At 42.0% G+C, this 23,474-nt stretch overlaps 1 protein-coding gene across 1 annotated transcript; it reads right to left on the bottom strand.

The window, feature by feature from the left end:
• Nucleotides 1–17,167: 17,167 nt before the first annotated feature.
• On the bottom strand, nucleotides 17,168–20,355 carry LOC122544405 (zinc finger protein 622-like). The gene is given in 4 exon segments (XM_043683651.1): nucleotides 17,168–17,208; nucleotides 17,211–17,333; nucleotides 18,301–18,528; nucleotides 19,732–20,355. Coding segments are annotated over 4 exon segments (1,002 nt in total). The 5' UTR covers nucleotides 20,342–20,355.
• Between the last annotated feature and the right edge of the window lie 3,119 nt (nucleotides 20,356–23,474).

Below are 23,474 nucleotides of genomic sequence, written 5' to 3'. Positions count from 1 at the left end.
GCCATCAATAAGAATTCTGTTTTTCGATAAAAATTCACAAACACCTTATCATTTGTGAAGTGAAAAAAAAGAATTCGTCCATTAGTCGCTTCTTTCTTTCTCTCTTTCTTTTTTCTTTCTTTCTCCCCATCTTTCTCCCTCTTTCTTTCTTTCCATCTTTCCTCCTTTTCTCTTTCTTCCTGCATTTCTTTGTTACTTTCTCAGTATCTTTCATGCTGTTTTTCTCTTTGCTTCTTTCAAAATTGCCATTCAAACGGTTTCCTCTGAGAATGGGGTTAAAGAAGAAGTAATGAGCAATTCACAAAATGTATCCATCGGCCCACTTGAATCGATCAAAGCACCAAAGACTCTGAATGGCTCATTTCTGTTCCAACATTTCTCTCTTGTTAGAAAATGTGGCTCCAATTTACAAAGTTACTCCTTTTGTAATTGCTAAAAACATTTGTTTTAATCATCTTTCACCGATCCATGTTTTGTGGGTAAACTCAGCGCAATTCATCTTTCATTTCGCTACTTAGTAAGAAATTTCACATAAAGTCAAGTACTGAAACAATAATTTAAAACTTTATTAAGATCTCTCAAGTAAGCAGGTATAAGGCACACGATCTAACTTAGCTCTTACCCAATTAATGGTGAGATCTGTCCAGGATTTCAATCAACCGTGGTCTGTCTTTGGAAGTATCCAGGGTTTGATCTTTGTCCAGAGTTGGTCTTCGAAAGTCTGCAGTTGAGTTGTTCTGCTGTTGGATCCTTAAACAATTTTCTTTCTTTGAAGTTTGTGAAGTGGCATTATTGATGATTCAATAGATTTTTTTGATCCTCAGCATTGAGTATATTTTTGGAGACCTCAAGACTGCAGCTTACCTTCTCACCAGAAGTAACTCCTTTGTTTCTGGTTACATTCAGGGTTAGCTGCCTGTTTAAAACACAGCTTTGCCTGCAATTAACCCCTTTCCTTCAGGACATCACTGCTGCAGGCAGGTCTTAATCGCTCAGTTGGAAAGAGAGAGAGCAGATCTCAGAGCAAGTGGCATGTCCTCTGACTGAGGGAACTGATTGTTTGTGTTGGTTCCGTAACTCCTTCCCAGGGATGGTCAATGCACCTGTTGTTGTAACTGCTATTACAACAGTTTCACATTGTCCCTTTCATCCCAAGAAATGGTCTATTCGAGGCTCATCACTACTTCTCTACGTGTGTAACAAGTTATTCTTTTTGATTCATTCAATCCATGAACAGTTATGAAAGTGTGAATTTTACATTGTCACACCTGTCTTTGTGATTTTTTTTTGGCTGCATAGTTATCATTGCCTTTGACTGCAGTTTTTCCATTCTCTGACAAGCACCACATTTAAAATCCATTCTGGATGGAAGGTATCATATCAAGTTTGTGATAAGTTTTCAGTTTGATGCAAAAGCATGGGCAACCCATTAAGAATGAGTTTCAGTATTTCACTTTAAATAAAGCAAAAAAAAAATTATTCATCATATCTGAGCAATAAATGAATTTATTTGTCCTCTTCTTTCAAGTTAATGTGATTGCAATAACGATCCTGGTTCAGGGGAAGTGTGGTCTTTCCAAATGTGTCACTCATTAGCTGGTGGCTATGGCAACAGCGGATCTACTGGTCATTATCTTCGATCTGATACTACGGCAAATTCCTATCACATATCGGGAGGAGTTTCTTTTCCTACATTATGTCTCCTTGTGTAACATCCACGCTGTTCTGCTTTATGCAGCCACAGACTGCTCTGTCTGGTTCACGGTCACGTTCACCTTTGATCGGTTTGTGGCCATATGTTGCCAAAAGCTGAGAAGTAAACATTGTACCAAGAAAACAGCGGGTGTAGTTTTAGGAACAGTGACTGTGCTGAGTGGTTTGAAGAACATTTTCTGGTATTTCATGTACTACAACCGATACTGGCTTTCTAATAGTCCATGGTTTTGTCGAGTACATCCAAATGTAAGTGCATCGATTACCTGGACTATTGTTGAATTAATGCATTACATCATAACACCATTCATTCCATTTATTTTGATTCTACTGTTAAACACATTGACAGTCAGAAACATTATATTAGCCAACAGAGCTCGCAGGAGACTCCGGGCTCAGACGACTGGGGACAGTGTCAGTGACCCAGAGATGGGGAGTCGGAGGAAATCCATGATTATGTTATTTATTATATCTGGTAATTTCATCACGTTATGGGTGGTGTTCATTGCTTATTCCATACTGAAACGATTTGATTACTTGGGATACCCAGTTCCTCTGCCAACATTTGTAAGAGAGATTGGCTTCATGCTCCAGCTCCTGAGCTGCTGCACAAACACCTTTATTTATGCAGTTACCCAGAGGAAATTCAGAGAAGAGATGAAGAATGGAATAATGTATCCCTTCACAAAGTTGGTCGAAGTAATTCGATGATGTTTATTTGCCAATGTTTGGAACACTAAATATATATTTTCTCAGGATTAAGGTTCTGATCTGAGATCCCAGGCTTTATATGCGCTTGATCCTTGCTGAAGACCTTTGAGTGTCTATATACAATGCAACACCAGCTTTCAGCTCAGGGGTAGTGTGGGAGTAAGCTGTGGTTGTGAAAAAATCACAGCAACACAGCCTCGGTTCACACTGTCTGTCCTCACTTTGGGTGTTCCTTACAGAATTATGGAAATATTACAGCACAGACAGGGGCCATGCAGCTGTTCTGTCTGTGCTAGCTCTGAGAGAGTTCAACACACTCAGTGTCACTCTATGGCCTTCTCTCTGTAGTCGAATGCACTATTGTTTGTAAATAACCATCAGCTGCCTTCAAGTAGGAGACATATTAAGAAATCTCACAGACAATCGAATACTGAAACAATTATTTAAACCTTATTGCATGTAGCAGCCAAATTAAGGCCTCTCAAGTCAGCAACTTAAGCCTCCCAACCCAACTTATCTATTTTTGGTGGAGTTGAGCTCGGATTTTAACCACAGTGTCTGTCTCTGGATGTACAGGGTCGAACCTCGTGCAGTTTTCCAGAGTTCTGCCCCGGACGAATCCTGGAGTTGAATTCTTATACAATGTTCAGTCCTTCAAGTTTGTGATTAAAAAAATTGATAATCCTTTAGATCCTTTCATTCACAATACTGACTATTCCTGTGGAGCCAGTAAGTCAGCAGCTTGTCCGCTAACAGGAGCTTCCTTACTCCCTGTTCCATTTGGCATTGACTCGTCTGTTTGAAGACACAGCTTTCCTGTGAGCAGCTCCTTAAACTCCTCTGCCACGCAATCATTGTCCTTGTGGCATATAGCAACCACTTATCAAACGGGTGTTAAACAGGTTTGTTTATGGAACTTCAACTCCTTCTTTTCCCAGGTATGGAGAATTGCTTTCAATTCCTGTGTAACAGCTTGTCCTTGTCCCTTCCCTGTTTATTCCTGACAGAGTTATTGTTGCTTCTTTTCATCTGCAATAACTGATTGAAGTCCTGATGTTTACACTGTCGCAACACTTTACATTTGCAGTTAGTGATCCTACACTCAGCCATGGAACATCTGGTTAACAAGGATACCTGTGTCAAACTCCGAGTACAGTTCCACCTTCAACACCATAATTCCAAACAAATTCATCTTCATACTCAGAGACCAATGTTTTGGCATCTGCCCCTGCCACCCACCCATTCTCTCTTCACCTCTCCCCCACCCCCAAGCCCCACTCTCTGTAACTCACTCCACAACTTCCTGACCCATAGACCACAATCAGTAAGAATAAGCAACAACACCACCTCCTCCGTAATCCTCAATCCCAGTGGCCCACAAGGCTGTGCACTCAGCCCTCCTACATCCTCCTTATGCACTCACTGTGCGGCCAAATTCCAACCCAATGCCATTTACAAGTTTGCTGATAACACCACCGGTGTAGGCCGGATTTGAAACAAGTGACAACATACAAGGCAGGAAAGAGATTGAGTGCTTACTGGCATGGTGTAAAGACACCAATCTCCCCATCAATCTCAGCAAAATGAAAGAGCTGGTCATTGAGTTCAGGAAGCAGAGTGGAGAGCACGCCCCTGTCTGGATCAGTGGGGCTGAGGAGGAGATGGTCGACAGCGCCACGTTCCTGGGAGTGACGATCGCCAACAATCTGTCCTGGTCCAATCACGTCAACGCAACGCTCAAGAAAGCTCAACAACATCTCCACTTCCTCAGGAGGCTAAGGAAATTCAGTACATCCACATGGACTCCTATAAACGTATATAGGTCCACCATAGAAAGCATCCTAAATTATCTTCTGTAGTTGGGAAAATGCTTTAGTCTATCATCAATTCTAACTCCATTTTCCAGGACCTGACCCATAGCCTTGTAAGCCTTGGCACCGTAAATGCACATTTAAATATTCCTGCAATGTTATGTGAATGCCTACCTCTCCCACCCTTACAAACAGTGAGCCCAGGTTCTCTTTCACCCTCTGAGTGAAAATGCTTTTTCTCACATCAACCTTCTGCCCCTTATCATAATTCTGTATGGGTTATTAATTCCTCCTACACGGGGAAAGCTTCCTTCCTGTCCACCCTGTCTACGCCCTTCATGATTTTACACATCTCAATCATGGCTCCTCTCAATCTGCTCAGTTCTATGGAAACTGTCCAATCTGTCTTTGTAACTGAAACTTTCCAGCCTAGGCAAAATCCAGGGAAATCTCTTCTGCACCGTCTCCAGTGTTATCACACCCCCTTCCTGTAATGTGGATTGCAGAACTGCACATAATACGCTAGATGTAGTCCACCCACCGTTGTACACAATTCCAGAATTACCTGCTTGCTCTTAATCTCTTTGCCTCAACTCATAAAGGCAAGTGTCCCAAATGCCTCCTTAACTAATTTATCCCCTGTCCTGATACCTTAAGAAAACTGGAATACATGCACACCATTGTCCCGCTGATCCTTGATGATTCCCAGGTTCCTATCATTCATCGTGTATCCCCTTGCCTTGCTTGTTCTGCACAAGTGCATCACCTTCCCCTCATCCGGATTGAATGCCATCTGCCACTGATCAGCCCATCTGACCAGCCCAACTATATCCTCCTGTAATCTAAGGCTAGCATTTTCACTGTTTACCACTCCAAAATTTTTTGTATCCTCCGAGAACTTACTGACCAACCCTCCTCCATTCCAGTCTCAATCATTCATATCAATCATAAACAGCAAAGGGCCCCAACACTGCCCCCTGCTGGATCCTATTGGACACAGACTTCCCAAGAGGCGCTCACAAAAACATCCCTCAATTATCACCCACTTCTCCCTGCCACTCAGTAAATTATGGATCACATTTGTCAAATTTCCTTGGATCCCCTGCTTTCTTACCTTAGCTATCAGTCTCCCACGCAGGATCTTAACAAAAGCCTTGCTGAAGTCCAAGCATTGCCTTCAAGTGCACAGCTTGTTCCCTCTGAAATATTACGCCCAGTTTGCCAGAGATGAATTCCCCTTAATAGAACCACACTGATTCTTTTTGATTAATCCCTGCCTCTCCAAATGCAGATTAATTCTGTTCCTTAGAATCACTTAGATTAGTTTCCTTATCACTGAGGTTGGACTGACTGGCCTGTAGTTTCCTGGTTTATCCTTTGCTCCCTCCTTGAATAACAATCCGACATTGATTGCCCTCTAGACATCTGGTATCTATCCTGTGGCCAGAGGGGATCTGAAAATTATTGCCAGTCCCCCTACTATTTCTTCCCTTACCTCTCTCAATAACCTGCAATACATTCCATTCTGTTCTACAGATTTATCTATATTTAAGAGAGCAAGACTACTCACAACCTCCTGTCTCTTGATGCTAATTTCTTCGAATATTTTCAATCCTTCTTCTTGATTGGCCCATCATTATTCTCACTTGTGAACACAGATGCAAATTCTTCATTTAGAATCCTGCTCACATCATCTGGCTCTATGCACACAGTCCCAGCATGGTCGTCAGCAGACCCAACTCTTTCTATCCCTACCCTTTTATACTGAATGTACTTGCAAAATGTCTTAGAATTTTCCTTTATTTTTCCTGCTAGTATCCTTTCATGACTCCCTTATACTCTCCTAACTTCAAGTTCCCCTCCAAGCCACTCACCATCCTGACTAGGAAATATGTTATTCTTGTGTCAATGTCGTTGGGTCAAAATCCTGGAATTCCCTCCTTATTGGTATTGTGTGTGCCCCTAAGTCACATGGACTATAGCAGGTCTATGCTCCTTCAGGGCTTCTGCTGTCTTGTTCTCTAAGTATCTGCCATAACTCTCCTTTTTCCCCTCTTGATACAAGATTGTATCTCTCTCAAGATCCAATTTCTCCAGGTTTTGCTCTTTTTATATCAATACAGTCTGGTTTGGTCGTGATAACAGCAACGTTAAACAACAGAGGGAAAATGATTGTGAGATACCACGAGTGTAATCTAACTGATTAGAGGTGCTGGCCCAAGTATTTGAATGTCCTGAACCCCTCCCTGAAATGTGTTTTCTCCCTCGGCCGGCACTTCACGGATATCATTGAAAGTATAAAAGTGAAACTTGGGAGAATGGATAATAATTGTTAGTGATTTTTGAGAAGATTTGAAGCTCAGGTTGATGATAAGTATGTAAGTTAGTTCATTGAGCTGGAAGGTTTGTTTTCAGACGTTTCATCACCATGACTAGGTAACGTCATCAGTGAGAGTTTCCCGTGTTTTAAAATGCTGTAAAGTAACTTGAATCCTTTATGGAGCCCACAGAATCCTGAGGAATGTCGATTTCCACAGATGTTCTGCTCCATGACCTCTCTGTTTGATTTACAAGTCCCTGTTACTGCTGCTGAACCTTTGGAAAAGAGAGGTGTAGTCTTTCTTCTTGTTGTAATCTGTAACTTCTGATGACATCTTTACTTTCCCGAAAAGGAATTTATTCTAATTTCATTTCAATAAACACAATTTACCACCTTTGATTGTTTAATTCATAGCACACAGCTGTCAATGGCTGGGTCAGCATTTATTGTCCATCTCTAGTTGTCCCTTGAGAAGGTGGGAGTGAGCTGCCTTACTGAACCTGCTATAGTCCGTGTGACTTAGGGGCACACACCATACCAATAAGGAGGGAATTCCAGGATTTTGACCCAATGACATTGACACAAGAGTAACATATTTCCAAGTCAGGATGGTGAGTGGCTTGGAGGGGAACTTGAAGTGGGGGAGGGGGTGGTGGTGTTCCCGTGCATCTGCTACCCTTGTCCTTCATGAGTATTGTGTGTTTGAAAGGTGCTGTCTGAGGAGCCTTAGCGCCCTGGCAGTTCAAGTGTTATTTTCCCCACAAATCTCAAAAAATCTTGTTGTTCTGAATGTGTTTTGTGCCAATCCAATCACAAGCTTGTCCTCACACAAATACATTTTATAAATGTTTGAATCTTATTTTGTGAAAAGCATATCAACCATTCAATTGGTGCAGTGGCAGACATGAGAAATAAGTGTGACAAATTGTAATCCTAATCTGTTGCAACACTGCTGTCTCAGTTGGATTTGCTTTCACGAGGGGCTCATACATAATGGAGAATGGAAAGCCAGAAGGAATATCACTGCTCCACCTGTGCTGTGATCCCACAGGAGCTTTCTCTCAGTTAGAAAGGAAGGCTCACTCTGCGTTCCCCATCACCCCGAATCAGTTGGAGCCTCTTGTCAAAGGCCACTTACTTAGACAAATTGGGAGTGCTTTTCACAGAGTGTCCTTTTGTGAAATGGCCAGCCATTGTGCAGACAGTACTCATTTACTATATAATTCGAGCAGCTGTTGGAATCCCCAGGAGGTCTCTTCCACTATTAAATATGTTCTGTCTGTGTTGCTGCTCTTATCGAAGTTGCTATTCAAGTATTTTCTTTACCCATTTCTGAACTGAAGTAAATGTTTTTTGTCTTCCATATCACTATTTCATTCAGAGTATTGCTTTATTGTAATCTCTGATGAAGGCACAGTTATAGCCTTTAATTAAAATATGGGAAGTATCAAGCCTTCAACCAGGCTTGGAATATAATCTGATGACTACCATTTCTTAGGTGAGGTTGAGAAGGGAATATCAGGATAACCTCAGCTAGAGCAGGAAGTGAAACCATGTTGTCAGTTATTGCTTCACATTACAAACCAGCTTCCCAATCACTGAGCGAATCAACCCCTACCACTGTGCTGTTGATTTATGATTAGAATCTGTTTGATTCATTCAGGGGGTGTGGAAGTCACTGACTAAACACAGAAATAGAGGAAATCGGAGCAGGAGTAGGTCATTCAGCCCTTTGAGTCTGCTCCGCCATTCAATATGATCGTGGCTGCTCATCCAACTCAGTCTTGTTCCTGCTTTCTCCCTAAACCCTTTAGCCCTAAGAACTATCAGTCAGCATTTATTACCCACAGGGCAGTTAGGAGTCAGCCCATTGTTGTGGGTCTGGAGTCATACGTTGCCCAGGCTGTGTAAGAATGCCAGCTATCCTTTCCTAAAGGATTTTGGTGAATCAGTTGGGTTTTTACAAACATTGTCAACAATATAACACTCTGGGTATCTCAGGAAATAATCTGTTGTTACGTCATTTCAGTCCCTTTGGAGAAACTATGTCCATCTTTAGCTCAGGATATCAGATCTGATCAGAGGACACCAGCTGTGGTCTAACCGAGATGTTATTAATTGCACAAAACGGACACACAAATCAGCATTTTCATTCTTTTTTCATTTAAAATTGGGGCTTGCTACAATTTACTTGCAATCCTTGTTCTTCCATCTTAATCTAGTTGTGACTGATATCAATGAACAATTTGACTTCCTTACTGCCTCTCTCGTGTTCACATTAACTTTCACTGATTCAGTGGTTAGCACTGCTGCCTCACAGCTACCAGAGACCTGGGTTCGATTCCAGCCTCAGGCAATTGTCTTTGTGGAGTTTGCACGTTCTCCCTGTGTCTGCGTGGGTTTCCTCTGGGTGCTCCAGTTTCCCCCCACAGTCATAAAAATGTGCAGGTTAGGTGGATTGGCCATATTGAAATTGACCATAGTGTTCAGGGATGTGTAGGCTAGGTAGATAAGCCACGGTAAATATGGGGTTACTGGATACAGTAGGGGACTGGGTGTGAGAAGGGTGCTGTTTGAAGGGTTGGTGTGGAGTCAATGGGCTGAATGGCCTCCTTCTGCAGTAGAGGGGCTCTGTGATTCTATGATGTGCAAGGAGAGCCAGGTACCTGCACACACCAATAAAATGAACCTTCTCACCAGTCAATAAATACGTTGTCTTTAATCTTCCTTTGGGACATGCATATGTTTACAACTGAACACATCTTTCTCTGTCTGTAATATTATTTTCCACTCTTCCAATGTGTCTGTATTCCACAGAGCTTCCTCTGTCTCTTCCCCACTTCCAGTTATTACCTTCAACTTTGTATAATTAGAAAGCATGGATAAGCTGCACACATTGCACGCCTCAAATATTAACACAGTTTGTCAGAAGCTGCTTGCCCTTGCGGTGTGTCACTAAGTACAGGTCACCAAATCAACAATGTCCAGTTAATTATCAATTTTTGTTTTCAATTAATTAATAAATTCTCAGTCCAAAGCAATTGCATTAATAGTACACCTTAAGTCATACTTTCACAATACAAACATATCAAAGCTTGTTACCTTTCTTTGATGCCTGAACAGACAATCATCAAACAACCTTCATATCCATTGCACAATCTAAATTCTCAGAATATCTCAGATCTCACAATATCATTTTGCTTTCAATAATGTGTGCTCATTCTGCCTAATCATGTTGTGAGTTTTGAAGTATCCTTTTTAAGGTATCCGGTTAGTAAATCCTTTATAATAGATCCCTTCCTTTTGTGTACTACCAATGTTAATTCACTTAGCTATAATTTCCTATTTGCACTTTTCCATCTTTCTTAAAAGTAAGCCATCACTTTGGCCTTCCATTTCTTTGGAACTGTTCTGGTATGTAAGTACTTGCTCCAGCTGCCTTGTTGATTTATTATTCAGCATCTCCACTTATTTCTCTTTTGCAGCCAACTTGTTGACGATTGTGACCCACGCCCACAGCTCTAAGTCTCTCACTTGGTATTTGATGGCCATGGCAGTGGTTGATCTACTTGCTCAACCTCAATTACAGGATCCTGACTCGAATTAAAGCCTCTTTTATCCCAACTAACTTTCTGATCATTACTGCAGTCTGCTCCATCCAATCCATTCTAAATGATGCTTTCACCGATATTTCAGTCTGGCTCATAGTTGGTTTCACTTTTGATCGGTTTGTTGCCATTTGTTGCCAGGAGTTCAAGACTAAATACTGCAGTGAAAGAACAACAATTGCCATCATCGGATCGATCTGTCCCTTGTTCTGTTTAAAGAACATACCTTGGTACTATGCTCATGAATTCACAACTAGAAAGGACAATGTACCAGGAGGTTGCAATAGAAAGTGGGATTTTTATGATGTAAATGCTTGGATAGCATATACTTGGTTTCACCGCTGTTTCACACCACTGCTGCCAATATTTCTGATATTGCAGCTTAATGTACTGACAGTCCGTCCCATTTTAGCATCCAGTAAGATCCATCAGAGATTACAGAGCAGACGGAATCATCCAAATCAAAATGGTCCTGAGATGGAGAACTGGAGAGGGTCTGTCATCTATGGGTTTCCTATGTCATCTACGTTTTACTAATTCATGTCACACACCATTATTCTTCACATGGTTTCCGTGACCCCATGTCTATCCTTGACCAAACCCAGTCCCATGCTCCTCCTTTGGAGCTGCTGCCCAAACACATGTATTTATGCAGTGAGCCAGAGGGAATTTCGAGAACAGCTCATCAATGGGGTGCGATATCCACTGAAAGCAATGTCTCATTTCATGAGAAAATCAGAGATACCGAGTGTTTCCCACCATTAGGTCTTGCTTGTATCCCATATCCCACCTGATTTATGACCTGGCCCCACCAGAGTCTATCTTTTCCACAAAATGTTACAAAGTACAAGTATTGAAATGTATTAATTAAGAATGAATGTGCTGGGGATATGGTTTGTATAAGGGATCATGTTAGATTGCAATAGTGGCTCCAGTTTAATGATTATATCTCCTTGGTGCCGTCATCATTGGTAATCACTCACTGACAAGTGTGATTGACCCCCTTGGAATTTACGTGTCACTGGTCACGGGTTCTGTGGAGCTCTGAGAAGCTGATGATCCCAATCCTAGAGCCACATCTCCCACCATACGTTTGTCAGGTATTTCCAGGAAGGTCGAATTGGTCTCTGGTCTTGAAATCGCTGGCATTCCTTTCTCCGGTTCCTGTTCTGTCCTTCTTCTTCCTGGCAGGTGTTCTCAAGGAGTTGTGTCCCTTCTGACAGGAGTTTCCTGTAAGGCAGTGTCTCCTGAACCAGGGTCTCCCACTCCCCGCGCACTGGATCAGTTGTTAGCACTGCTGCCTGGGACCTGGGCTGAAGTGTAACCTTGGGCAACTGGATTGAATGTTCTCCCTGTGTCTGCGTGTATTTCCTCTGAGTATTCTGGCTTCCTCCTCCAGTCCACAGATGTGCAGATGAGTTGGATTAGCCACGGTACAGATGGGTGACAGCAATAGGGTGGTGGGGTTGGCTGCTCTTTGGTGGATCAGTGATGACCTGATCAGCTGAATGGCCTCTTCTGCACTGTGGGGATTCTGTGATTAACATCAATGTCGATTTCCTTGAGGGAAGCCTTCGGGGAAACATTGAAATCTTCCATTTTACGTCCTCTCCATCATTTCTGCACAGAACTGGACACAACAGTGAGGGCTGGACTAAATCAAACAAACTGCTAGAGAAACTCAGCAGGTCTAGCAACATTTGTGGAGGGAAAACAGTTTTGAGTGATAGAAACAGGGATGATAGGAGCAGGAGTCATCTATTTAACCCTTGAGCCTGCTCCACCACCCAATATAATCAGGAGTGGTTGTTGAGTTCAATGCTCTAATCCTGATCTCCTCCATATCCCCAATCCCTTTAGCCACAGAAGCCGTACCTACCTCATTCTTGAAGAAAAAAGACTCCAGGCATCTTTCTTAGGGATTTGCTTTATTTCTGTGAGGCTTCTATTGATGTACACTGAAAATGGAAGTTATTAATGATCCAACAAAATATCCAAACATGATAATAGCAAAATGCAAACAAATGGGTGAACAGACGTAAAAAATATACAGAGGTGATCGTAAAAAGGCACAAGTCTTCACATGGATGAACTTTCAGATTGACAAAAGTACAGTAAGATAGCAAGAGAGGGAGTCAGAGAGAAATGCCAAGAGAAAGCACACAATTAATGTGATTCATACTTTGAAAACAAAAAAAGAAATCCTATGAATTAAAGATCGATGTGTTTCAAGGGTAATGTGGTGAACTCTAAACATATTACAAATATATTGATGCTCAAGATCTCTTAAAAAAACTGTTCGCAGGCAAATGTATTTTTGATTCCTGTTCAAATGGTAGAAGGGGTCAAATCGTGACTCTGTGTCAGTTTCCATGGAATACAAAATTGCCCATAAATTTTCGGAATCGAAGGGACTCGTGAGAATGATGAACTGAGAAAGAAGTATTGTGCAAACAAAGGAGTACTGGTGAAATTAATCTTATGCGAAATTGACAAATCACCAGGACACATGTTCAGAACAACGAACAAAGGGAGCATGGTGATACTGGATGGTGTTGGTGGCCAATACGTAAACTTGGGGACAGTGTCTGCAATGTGAAAGGGTGCAGGTGTATACCCTACTGTTTAAGAAGGGACAGAAGGAGAAAGTAGGGAATGGCGAATTTAAGATACAATGTAAATAGTTGGAAATTAATGATTTATTGTAAAAGCTGTTGGCAAATGGGCACTGAGAAAATAACTGGGCAGGGTTGATACAAATGTATGAATGGGAATGTATTTTCAACAGCCTGCCAGTTGTCCTTATGTGTGGATTATCTGAACAAAGTAGCAAAGGTGTAATTTCTGCCTGCAGTGCACTCAGATTTTCAGAAGGTTTTTGATAAGTTCTAATACAGGAGATAACCAAATAACCTTAGAATATATGACATGTGTAAACATTTATTGACTTCCATTAGAGTCATAGAGATACACAACATGGAAACAGATCTCTTAGTCCAAATCGTCCATGCCGATCAGATGTCCAAGATAAACATAGAACATAGAACATAGAACATAGAACATAGAAGAATACAGCGCAGTACAGGCCCTTCGGCCCTCGATGTTGCGCCGACCCAAGCCCACCTCCCCAAGTGCCTCAGCTTTTCCTCATACGATCTTTCTACCATACCAGGCAACATCCTGGTAATCCTCCTCTGCACCCGTTCCAGTGCCTCCCCATCCTTCCTATAGTATGGCGACCAAAACTGCACACAATACTCCAGATGCGGCCGCACCAGAGTCTTATACAACTGCAATATGATCTCAGTACTCCGGAACTCAATTCCTCTACCAATAAAAGCCAGTAACCTAGTCCAATTTGCCAGCATTTGGCCCATATCCCTCCAAACACTTCCGGTTCATATACCCATCCATATGCCTTTTAAATGTTGTAATTGTACCAGCCTCCACCACTTCCTCTGGCACTTCATTCCATACACGTGCAACCACCTGTATGAAAAAGTTGCCCCTCATGTCCCTTTTAAACCATTCCCCTCTAACCTTAAACCTATGTCCTCTAGTTTTGGAATACCTCCATCCCAGGAATAGGACCATGTCTACTTAATCTAGCGATGCCCCGCATGATTTTATAAATCTCTATAAGGTCACGCCTCAGCTTCTGATGTTCCGGAGAAAGTAGCCAATGTAGCCTCTCCCTATAGCTCAAATACTTCAAACCTGGCAATATCCTTGTAAATCTTTTCTGGCCACTTTCAAGTTTCACAATATTCTTCTTGTAGCAGAGAGAGCAGAATTGAATGCAATATTCCAAAAGTAGCCTAACCAATATCCTGTACAGCTTCAACATGACTTCCAACTCCTATACTCAATGCTCTGATGAAGAAAGGAAAGCATACCAAGTGCCTTCTTCACTATCCTATCTACATGTGACTTCACTTTCAAGGAGCTATGAGCCTGCACTTCAAGGACTCTTTGTTCAGCAACACTCCACAGAACCTTACCATTAAGTACATAAGGAGGAAGTGAGTACTGCAGATGCTGGATTCCTAAAGAAGGGCTCATGCCCGAAACGTCGATTCTCCTGCTTCTTGGATGCTGCCTGACCTGCTGCACTTTTTCAGCATTAAGTATATAAGTCTTGTCTCCCAAATTTGATGTCATTATATTGCCCACATTGACTTGACCAAAGCGTTTGACAAGGTCCCTCATGATAGGTCGGTCCAGAAGATTAAGTCACATGGAATCCATGGTGAGTTGGCAAGTTGGGAAAAGCTGGTTTAGTCACAGAAGACAAATGGCAGCCGTGGACAATGCTTTTCTGACTGGAGGTCTGTGACCAGTGGTATTCTGGAAGGATCAGTGCTGGGATCTGTTTGTAAAAAGTCAGAGGATTTAGGTGAAAAAAATGTGGTGGTCTAATCAGAAAGTTTGCAATGAAAATTGGTAGAGTTGTGGATAGTAAGGAAAGTTATCAAATGATACATCAGGATGTAGGCCAGTTAGAAAGTGGGTAAAGCAATGGTAGATGGAGTTTAATCTGGACCAATGGGATGTCGTAGATTTTGGGAGGTCAAATGCAGGAGGAAAGCATACAGCAAATGGCAGGACTTTTAGAAGCCCTGCCAAAGATACAAAGATCTTTGTATCTGCTCTAACCTGAGGACTGACCTGAGCTAATGTTGTTCCTCTGTTCAAGAAGGGAAATAGGGATCATTCAGGAAATTATAGACCAGTGACCAGGAAGTTATTGCAGAGGATTCTATGGGATAGGATTTACATGCATTTGGAAAGGCATGGCTTAATTAGGACCGCTCAACATGGCTTTGTGTGGGGCAGTTCATATCTTACTAATTTGATTGATTTTTTTGAGGAGATGACAGGGTGACTGATAAGGGTAGAGCGGTATATATTGTTTACATGGACTTTGACAAAGTACCTCATGGTGGGCTCACAGAGATGATTAAGATGCGTGCTTGGATCCACTGCGTGGGGATTCAGAATTGGCTTGCCCATAGAAGGCAGAGGGTAGTAGGAGAAGGGTGTTTCTCAGGCTGGAGGTCCGTGACCAGTGGCGTTCCGCAGGGATCCGTAATGGGACCTCTGCTGTTTGCGATTTATATAAGTGACTCAGATGAAAACATAGATTTGTTAGTTTGCAGATGAAACAAAGATTGGGGGGGTTGTGAATACTGTAGGTTGTCAAAAGATACAGTGGGATATAGATTAGTTCCAGACATGGTCGGAGAAATGGCAGATGGACTTTAATCCAGGCAAGCACAAGGTGTTACACTGAGTGATCAGATGTTAAGGGAACGTATAATGGCAGGACCCTTAACAGCAATGATGTACAGAGGGATCTTGGGGTCCTAGTCTATAGCTCCCTGAAAATAGTCACATTAGTAGATAGGATGATAGAGAAGGCATATACATGCTTCATTTTATTGGCTGTGGCATCAAATACAAGAGTAAGGAAATGAAATTGTAGCTCTATCAATTTGGGTTTAGCCAAACTTTGAGTATTGTGTTCAGTTCTGGTCACCACACTACAGGAAGGATGTGGAGGCTTTTGAGAGGGTGCAGAAAGGTTTTGCCAGGCTGCTGCCTGGATTAGAGAGTATGAGCTATAAAGAGAGGCGAGACAAACTTAGGGTTGCTTTCTCTGGAGCAATGGAGGCAGAGGGGAGACCTGATAGAAGTTCATAAAGTTATGAGAGGCATAGAACATGTTGACAGTCAATCTTTTCCTAGCGCTGAAACATCTAAGACTACAGGGCATATAATCAGGTAAGGGGGAAAATTTCAAAGGAGCTGTGAGGGGGCAAGACGTTTCTTTAAAACAGAGTGGTAGGTGCCTGGAACACGCTGTCAGGGATAGTAGTGGAAGCAGATTGAATAAGGGTGTTTAAGGTACCTTTAGAAAAACACATGATTAAGCGAGGAATAGAAGGATATTGACTATGGACAGATAGAAGGGATTAATTTAACTGGCTAAATTCAATTAATCCCTTCTACATGTCCATAGTCATGATCTGCATTATATCATGGGCTGAATGGCCTGTTCTGGTACTATACTGTTGTACGTTCTATATACAGAGACATCTTGGGGTGCAAGTCCATAGCTTCCTGAAAGTGGCAGCACAAGCAGAAGTGATGCTAAAAGTGGCGTAATGCATTGCTTGTCTTCATCGGTCGTGGAATTGATTTCAAAATGTTGGCAAGTCATGTGGCAGCTGCATAAGACTTTAGTTCGGGCACATAAAGATCACTGTGTGCAGAGATGGAGAAACCAATTTTAAAGGAGTACTTGAAACCTAGAGTTATGACTGCCCTACAGATAGTTGCTGAATAGTCAAGGGTGCCTTTTACAGAGTTAAGTGATCAAAGTAATTATAGCTATCCTCCAAGTTTGTTCCCCTTGTTCAGAAGTGCATAGATGGGGCAACCATGGTGAGGAAGAATGGATGATAGTCAAGGATTGGTTGGGGATGAGATCATCAAATCAGATGAGAAAGCATGCCTATCGTAAGGTCAGTCCAGAGCTTCCCAAAATGGGGGCCATGATCCTAAATGCGAAAAACTGAAATTCTGATGTCCCAAGTTTTGAGTAGCAGTGGCCATCATGGAGATCCACTCAAGTTGTAACAGCTGTGCTCTCACTAACAGGCCCGAGCTTCCCAGCATCTCTTACAATACCTAGAAGTCACAACAATTTTCATGTCTTGCTATGTGGTCAAAATGGTAAAAGTTTGGAAAGCACTGGGCTAGACAGTTTGTGTTTGGGAGTGTGTATCTAAGCAAACTAGTTTTAATCCATAAACAAATGCTGAAGTAAGTGGCGTTGAGCAAAGCATTGAAAAATGTGGATGATGAGAGGTCAAGGCAATTTGACCAACATTAGGTTAAAGTGTCAAATGCTAAACACTTTCAAAATAGTGCCCTTATTCCTAACAAATGTTGGATCACTTCCCTTCAAAAGACATGCAAATTATGAAAAACCCAATTTGTTACCTAAATTCATAGAAGTCTACAAATTCAAGAGTAGCTCTCCATCTGTGAAGCGTTTACAATGGCTGCTGTCAACCATATGAGCTTGGACAGCTTCAGTCGAGTAAAAGGACCGCCCTTTCTCATTGCACCACAGGCAAACGTTTCCCAGACCAACCTTTTCTCCTGCAAAAGTAAAATTGCAAACATCACAAGCAGCTACTTATATAATGCTAAATAAACCTCAGCCAAAACCTTTTAGCATCTCAAGCTGAAGTTTTGAAACCAAACAATTAAAAATACATTCTCTACAATTGAACATTTCTGAGTTGTAAATTCATTTAAGCATTGTCTTTTGGCAAGATTCGAGTGGTGCTGGGAAAGCACAGCAGATCAGGCAGCATCTGAGGAGCAGGAAAATCAATGTTTCGGGCAGGAGCCCTTCATCAGGAAAGGGCTCCTACCTGAAACGTCAATTTTCCTGCTCCTCAAAACTGCCTGACCTGCTGTGTTTTTGCAGCACCACTCGAATCTTGACTCTAATCTCCAGCATCAGCAATAATCACTTTCACCTATTGTCTTTTGACGGTCAGTTTGCTATGCGTTAAAATGAGTCATAGTTCTCTGAGTATGATGAGCAACTGATGATCGACTTAAATTTCTGAGTCTTCACTCATCTCAGTGACATGAATGTGAAACCATCAGATTAAGGAAAGTCCCATTGCTCACTCAAGTTCCGTTGACACCAGATTAATTTTCACCAAATTCTCAGTTTATATGTAAAATATTAATACTGCACTTGTAGAAAATGCCAACGTTTAGTCCATGAGTTTGTTGAGTGTTCTTTTATGTTCGCTCTGCTTGGCAGTTCTCCATAGCAACACAGATGGGAAAGGGATGTTAGTTACACTGTTAGAGGTAAAAAGATCAAAAGACCCCTGTTCCACTAGGCCTGGATCTCTGTATATGAAGATTCAATGCAGCATGACAACCACCCTTTCAGTTGACATGACCGGTTTTAATTGTCACACTTAGATCAGACAATTTTCCGAAGAGACCTGATTTAATCTGACTCTTTATGTCTTATTAAAAATTAGGTAGATTAATTTGCCATTAAGAACATTGTTAAAATGTACATTTCATTCTTACTTACCCATGTACTTCATCAAACCCTTTAGCTCCACTAAATATTCAATGTCAGGAATAAAAAAAACGTGCAACTTTGTCATATGATCAATATTTTTAAATAGAGATCGAGAGTGATGTGAACAAAATAAGCAGTTTGTTACTTGAATACTGCCAGATGGAGAGACTTCAGCTCGGCTCTCGTTTTTAAAATGTTCCTCCTCATCACAGATAGAATCCACATCCTCCCATTCACCTAGCAGAAAAAGTGCAAAGTCGAAACCAAAGGCATGTTGAAACCAAAAGCACTTTTAAATTTGTAATATATATAACAGTGTTCTATTTGATATAAATCTCAGTACAAATGTGTAAGTGTGAATATATTCAGAGCTGGCAACATTTTCCCAGTCAACAAATGCAGCTCAATTTAACAAGGTCCTTGATATGACCAGGAGTACAGTGCAAATCTCCTACAACCTCTTCTGTCAGTCAGAAGATACAGAAGCTTGAACACACGCACCAGCAGGTTCAGGAACAGCTTCTTCCTGGATGTTATTAGACTGATGAATGAAGTCTCTAACTTCAAATAATGCTAGCCTTGCTAACGTCGCTCTTGCCTAGTGCTCACCCTGTGCAATGCAACCGGCAAACCTCAGTCTAAACCTTTCTGATCTGTACATCCTGTACTGCTCATAAACAAAGCTTTTCACTGTACTTCAGCACACATGACAATAAATCATTGAAATTAAAATTAACATACCCAGAAGTGAATTGATTTATTACTGAGAACACCTTTGTTACAGGAAATACAAGTCGCAACTCTTATAAAAGAAATTCTAAATAATTGAGGCTGCAGAAGTATCAGATGTTCACAAATATTACCTTTTGTCAGTAAGGCATTACTACAACATTACCAAAATGTGTTTAATGCACAAACTGGGCGGCACGGTGGCACAGTGGTTAGCACTGCTGCCTCACAGCGCCAGAGACCTGGGTTCAATTCCCGGCTCAGGCGACTGACTAAGTGGAGTTTGCACGTTCTCCCCGTGTTTGCGTGGGTTTGCTCCGGTTTCCTCCCACAGTCCAAAGATGTGCAGGTTAGGTGAATTGACCATGCTAAATTGCCCCTAGTGTTAGGTAAGGGGTATGGGTGGGTTGCGTTTCGGCAGGGCGGTGTGGACTTGTTGGGCCTGAAGGGCCTGTTTCCACACTGTAAGTAATCTAATCTAATTATGGTCTGAGGTAGTCTGAGCGTACAGTCATCACATGCTGCTTGTTAGGATGCACTCTCCACTCTATTGAAATAAGCACTGGTGATTTGCCAAATGAGTTACCTTGTGCTTTGGAGTTAGAATATGTCTTAAAAAGTGAAAGGAGGAAACTTTAGTGCAGGGGACATATTCTCTAGACACTTGTTAAAACTGAACCAGAAACAAGATGCTGATTTGCCATTATTTACCATCATCTTCATCCTCCATCGTCACTTCCTCCTCAAATGACTCGAGCTGGTCCAATTTTGCAGCTTGCTGTCCGAACCAGAGTAACCGAGGTGGTTTGTCAGGCTTCTTGTTTTGTTGGCTGCTAACTGTGACTTGTGACAAAGCGTCTTCAGTTACTGGGACAACAGTCCATTTCCTTGTGGAGGGAGCCAGCTGAGCTTTTACCGCCTGCTGAATGGCTATATTCACGGTATCTTTGTCCATTCCATCCTCGCTTATCCCCATCTCCAAATTTTTCACATTCAGCCTTTCCAGCTGTTTATTTGCAATGCTCGCGAACTTCTTTTCTGCATCCTGGTGTTTCTTGGATTTTAAATGATTTTCATAGGCATTGAAGGTGGCGAATCTTTTACCACAAGATGTGCAGTCTGTGGCAGTCCCCTTTTTCTTCTCTTCTACAGCTGATCTCAGGGCCAATACACGTTCTTGGAAGTTTTCAGCTGTCACTGGAGGCATTTCTGCGACTTTACGCTTCAGGTTATATCTGTGCCAATCTGTTTTGTAGTGTGACCTCTGAATCTCAGCATCACCAAAAGCCACATGACACGTGATGCAGGTGTAGGAAGACATTGCTTAAAACAAAAATAAAATATAGAACACAGAAAAATAAATCAGGTCCACAAAGAACAAACATTATTGTCATTGTCCATTAAAAATCAAATCTGGAGTCCAAGCGCCATATCTTTGCTGTTAGCAAGATCTGCTTCACTCGACAATTAAGGAGAGCCAAGGGGCAGAGTTGAGTATGGTGGCCATTACAAAGGAGAAAGTACTTGAAAAGTTAAAAGGTCTAAAAATTAATACATTTTCTGGCCCAGATGTGCTACATCCTAGAGTTCTGAGGGAGGTAGCTGAGGAAATAGTGGAGGTGTTGGTTGTGATCTTTCAAACATCACTGGAGTCAGTGAAAGTCCCAGATGATTGGAAAATTGCTGTTGTAACCCCTTTGTTCAAGAAAGGATCAAGACAAAAGATGGAAAATTATAGGCTGATTAGCCTAACCTTGGTTGCAGGTAAAATTCTAGAATCCATCATTAAGGATGAGATTTCTAAATTCTTGGAAGTGCAGGGTCGGATTGGAACAAGTAAGCATGGATTTAGTCAGGGGAGGTCATGCCTGACAAACCTGTTAGAATTCTTTGAAGAGGTAACAAGTAGGTTAGACCAGGGAAAGCGAGTGGATGTTATCTATCTAGACTTCCAAACAGCCTTTGATAAGGTGCCTCACGGAGGCTGCTGAGTAAGGTGAGGGCCCATGGTGTTCGAGGTGAGCTATGTGAATGGATTGGGGGTTGGCTGTCTGACAGAAGGCAGAGAGTTCGGATAAAAGGTTCTTTTTCAGAATGGCAACCGGTGACAGGTGGGGTTCCGCAGAGTTCAGTGTTGGGGCCGCAGCTGTTCACTTTATATATAAATGATCTGGATGAAGGGACTGGGGGCATTCTGGTGAAGTTCACCGATGATACGAAGTTAGGTGGACAGGCAGGTAGTACTGAGGAGGTGGGGAGGCTGCAGAAAGATTTAGACAGTTTAGGAGAGTGGTCTAGAACATGGCTGATGAAATTCAATGTGAGCAAATATGAAGTCTTGCACTTTGGAAAAAAAAATACACGCATGGACTATTTTATGAACAGTGAGAAAATTCATGAAGCCAAAGTACAAATGGATCTGGGTGTGCGAGTACAGGATTCCCTAAAGGTTGACTTGCAGGTTGAGTCATGGTCATTTATCTCAAGAGGGTTGGAATGTAAAAGCAGTGATGTGCTACTGAGACTTTATAAAGCTCTGGTTAGGCCACATTTAGAATACTGTATCCAGTTTTGGGCCCCACACCTCAGGAAGGACATACTGGCATTGGAGCGTGTCCAGCAGAGATTCACACGGATGATCCCTGGAATGGTAGGCCGAACATATGATGAACAATTGAGGATCCTGGATTGTATTCGTTAGAGTTTAGAAGTTTGAGGGAAGATTTAATAAAAACTGACAAGATATTGCATGGCTTAGAAAGGGTGGACGTTGGGAACATGTTTCCGTCAGACTGTGGCACTGGTACTCATGGGCACAGGCTTAGAATTAGAGGGGGTCAATTTAGAATGGAAATGAGGAGACATTTCTACAGCCAGAGTGGTGGGCCTGTGCAATTCATTGTCACAGAGTGCAGTGGAGCCGGGACGTTAAATGGCTTCAAGGCAGGGATTGATAAATTCGTAATCTCACAAGGAATTAAGGGATATGGGGAGAGTGAGGGTAAGTGGCTTTGAAATGCCCATCAGCCATGATTGAATGATGGAGTCGACTTGATGGACCGAATGGCCTTACTTCCATTCCTATTTCTTATGGTCTTATGGTGTTAACATTGCTGGCTATATTTATAGCTGGCTAGATCTCACACACTTGAATTCCCTCCTGAATCTAGGTGAAAGTGAAGACTGCAGATGCTAGAGATCAGAGTCAAGATTAGAGTGGTGCTGGAAACGCACAGCAGGTCAGGCAGCATCTGAGGCACAGGAAAATTGAAGTTTCGGACAAAAGCCCTTAATCAGGAATGAGGCTGGGAGCCTCCGGGGTGGAGAGATAAATGGTTGGGGGGAGAGGGTTGGGGTTGGGGAGAAGGTAGCTAAGAGTGCAATAGGTGGGTGGAGGTGGGGATGAAGGTGATAGGTCGGAGAGGAGTTCTAATCTAGGATTCCTTCAAGGCAACCTCTCAGGTTAAGTCAGTAGTTAGGAAAGCAAATGCAATTATGGCATCCATATTGAGAGGAGGGATTTCTTCTGAGGTTCTATTAGGCTCTGGTCTGGCCATATTTGGAGTATTGTGTGCAGTTTTGTGACCCACATCTCAGGAAGGATGTATTGGCCCTGGAGCGTGTTCAGGGGGATTCATGAGAATGGTTCCAGGAACGAATAGCTCAACATGTGAGGAAGTTTTGAGGTCTCTGGGTCTATATTCAATGGGTTTAGAACGATGACACGAGATCTAACTGAAACTTCCAGAATACTGAATGGTTTGGACAGACTAGATGTTGGGAATATGTTTCTACTGGTTGGAGAGACAGGACAGTAGGGCATAGCTTTGGAGTATAGGGAAGAGCTTTTTGAACGGAGGTAAGGAGAAACTTCTTCAGCCAGAGAGTGGGGAATCGATGGGATTCACTGGTACACAAGGCTGTGGAGACCACGTTATTGAGTATATTTAACGCTAAGATAGATAAGTTTTTGAGTATAAAGGGGATCAAGGGTTCCAGAGAGAAATGAGAGACTGAGGTTGAGAAACGTCTTAAACATGATTGTGTGGTAGAGCAGACTCAATGGGCTGAATGATCTAATTTCTGCTCCTATGTCTCATGGTCTTATGAATTCATGAATAAAGGGAGGATTGGTGTTGGCCAGCTAATCAGACAGAACAGTAACTACAAAAAGAAAAGAATAGTTCCTGATTGGATTTTAGCTGGAAGCAGAGGATTTTGGGAAACTTTCAGTGGCTTAGTTTTACTTTCTCTAGTTTTCTATCCAGTCATCAAATTGTCGAATATTCTGATAAAAGAACAGCAAGAAATAAGTTATTCCCACACATCTGCGGAAACTGTTTGCATTAATTGATGACTTCAAATTTCAAGCAAGATAAACAGTTCTAAAAGGAAATGAACAATCCATTGCCCAAGGATTTCATGAAAGTCAGGCACTTATCAGCAGAATCATA

Source organism: Chiloscyllium plagiosum, chromosome 48, assembly GCF_004010195.1.
Source record: "Chiloscyllium plagiosum isolate BGI_BamShark_2017 chromosome 48, ASM401019v2, whole genome shotgun sequence".
Taxonomy (NCBI): domain Eukaryota; kingdom Metazoa; phylum Chordata; class Chondrichthyes; order Orectolobiformes; family Hemiscylliidae; genus Chiloscyllium; species Chiloscyllium plagiosum.
This window is presented reverse-complemented; position numbering and strand designations above follow the sequence as displayed.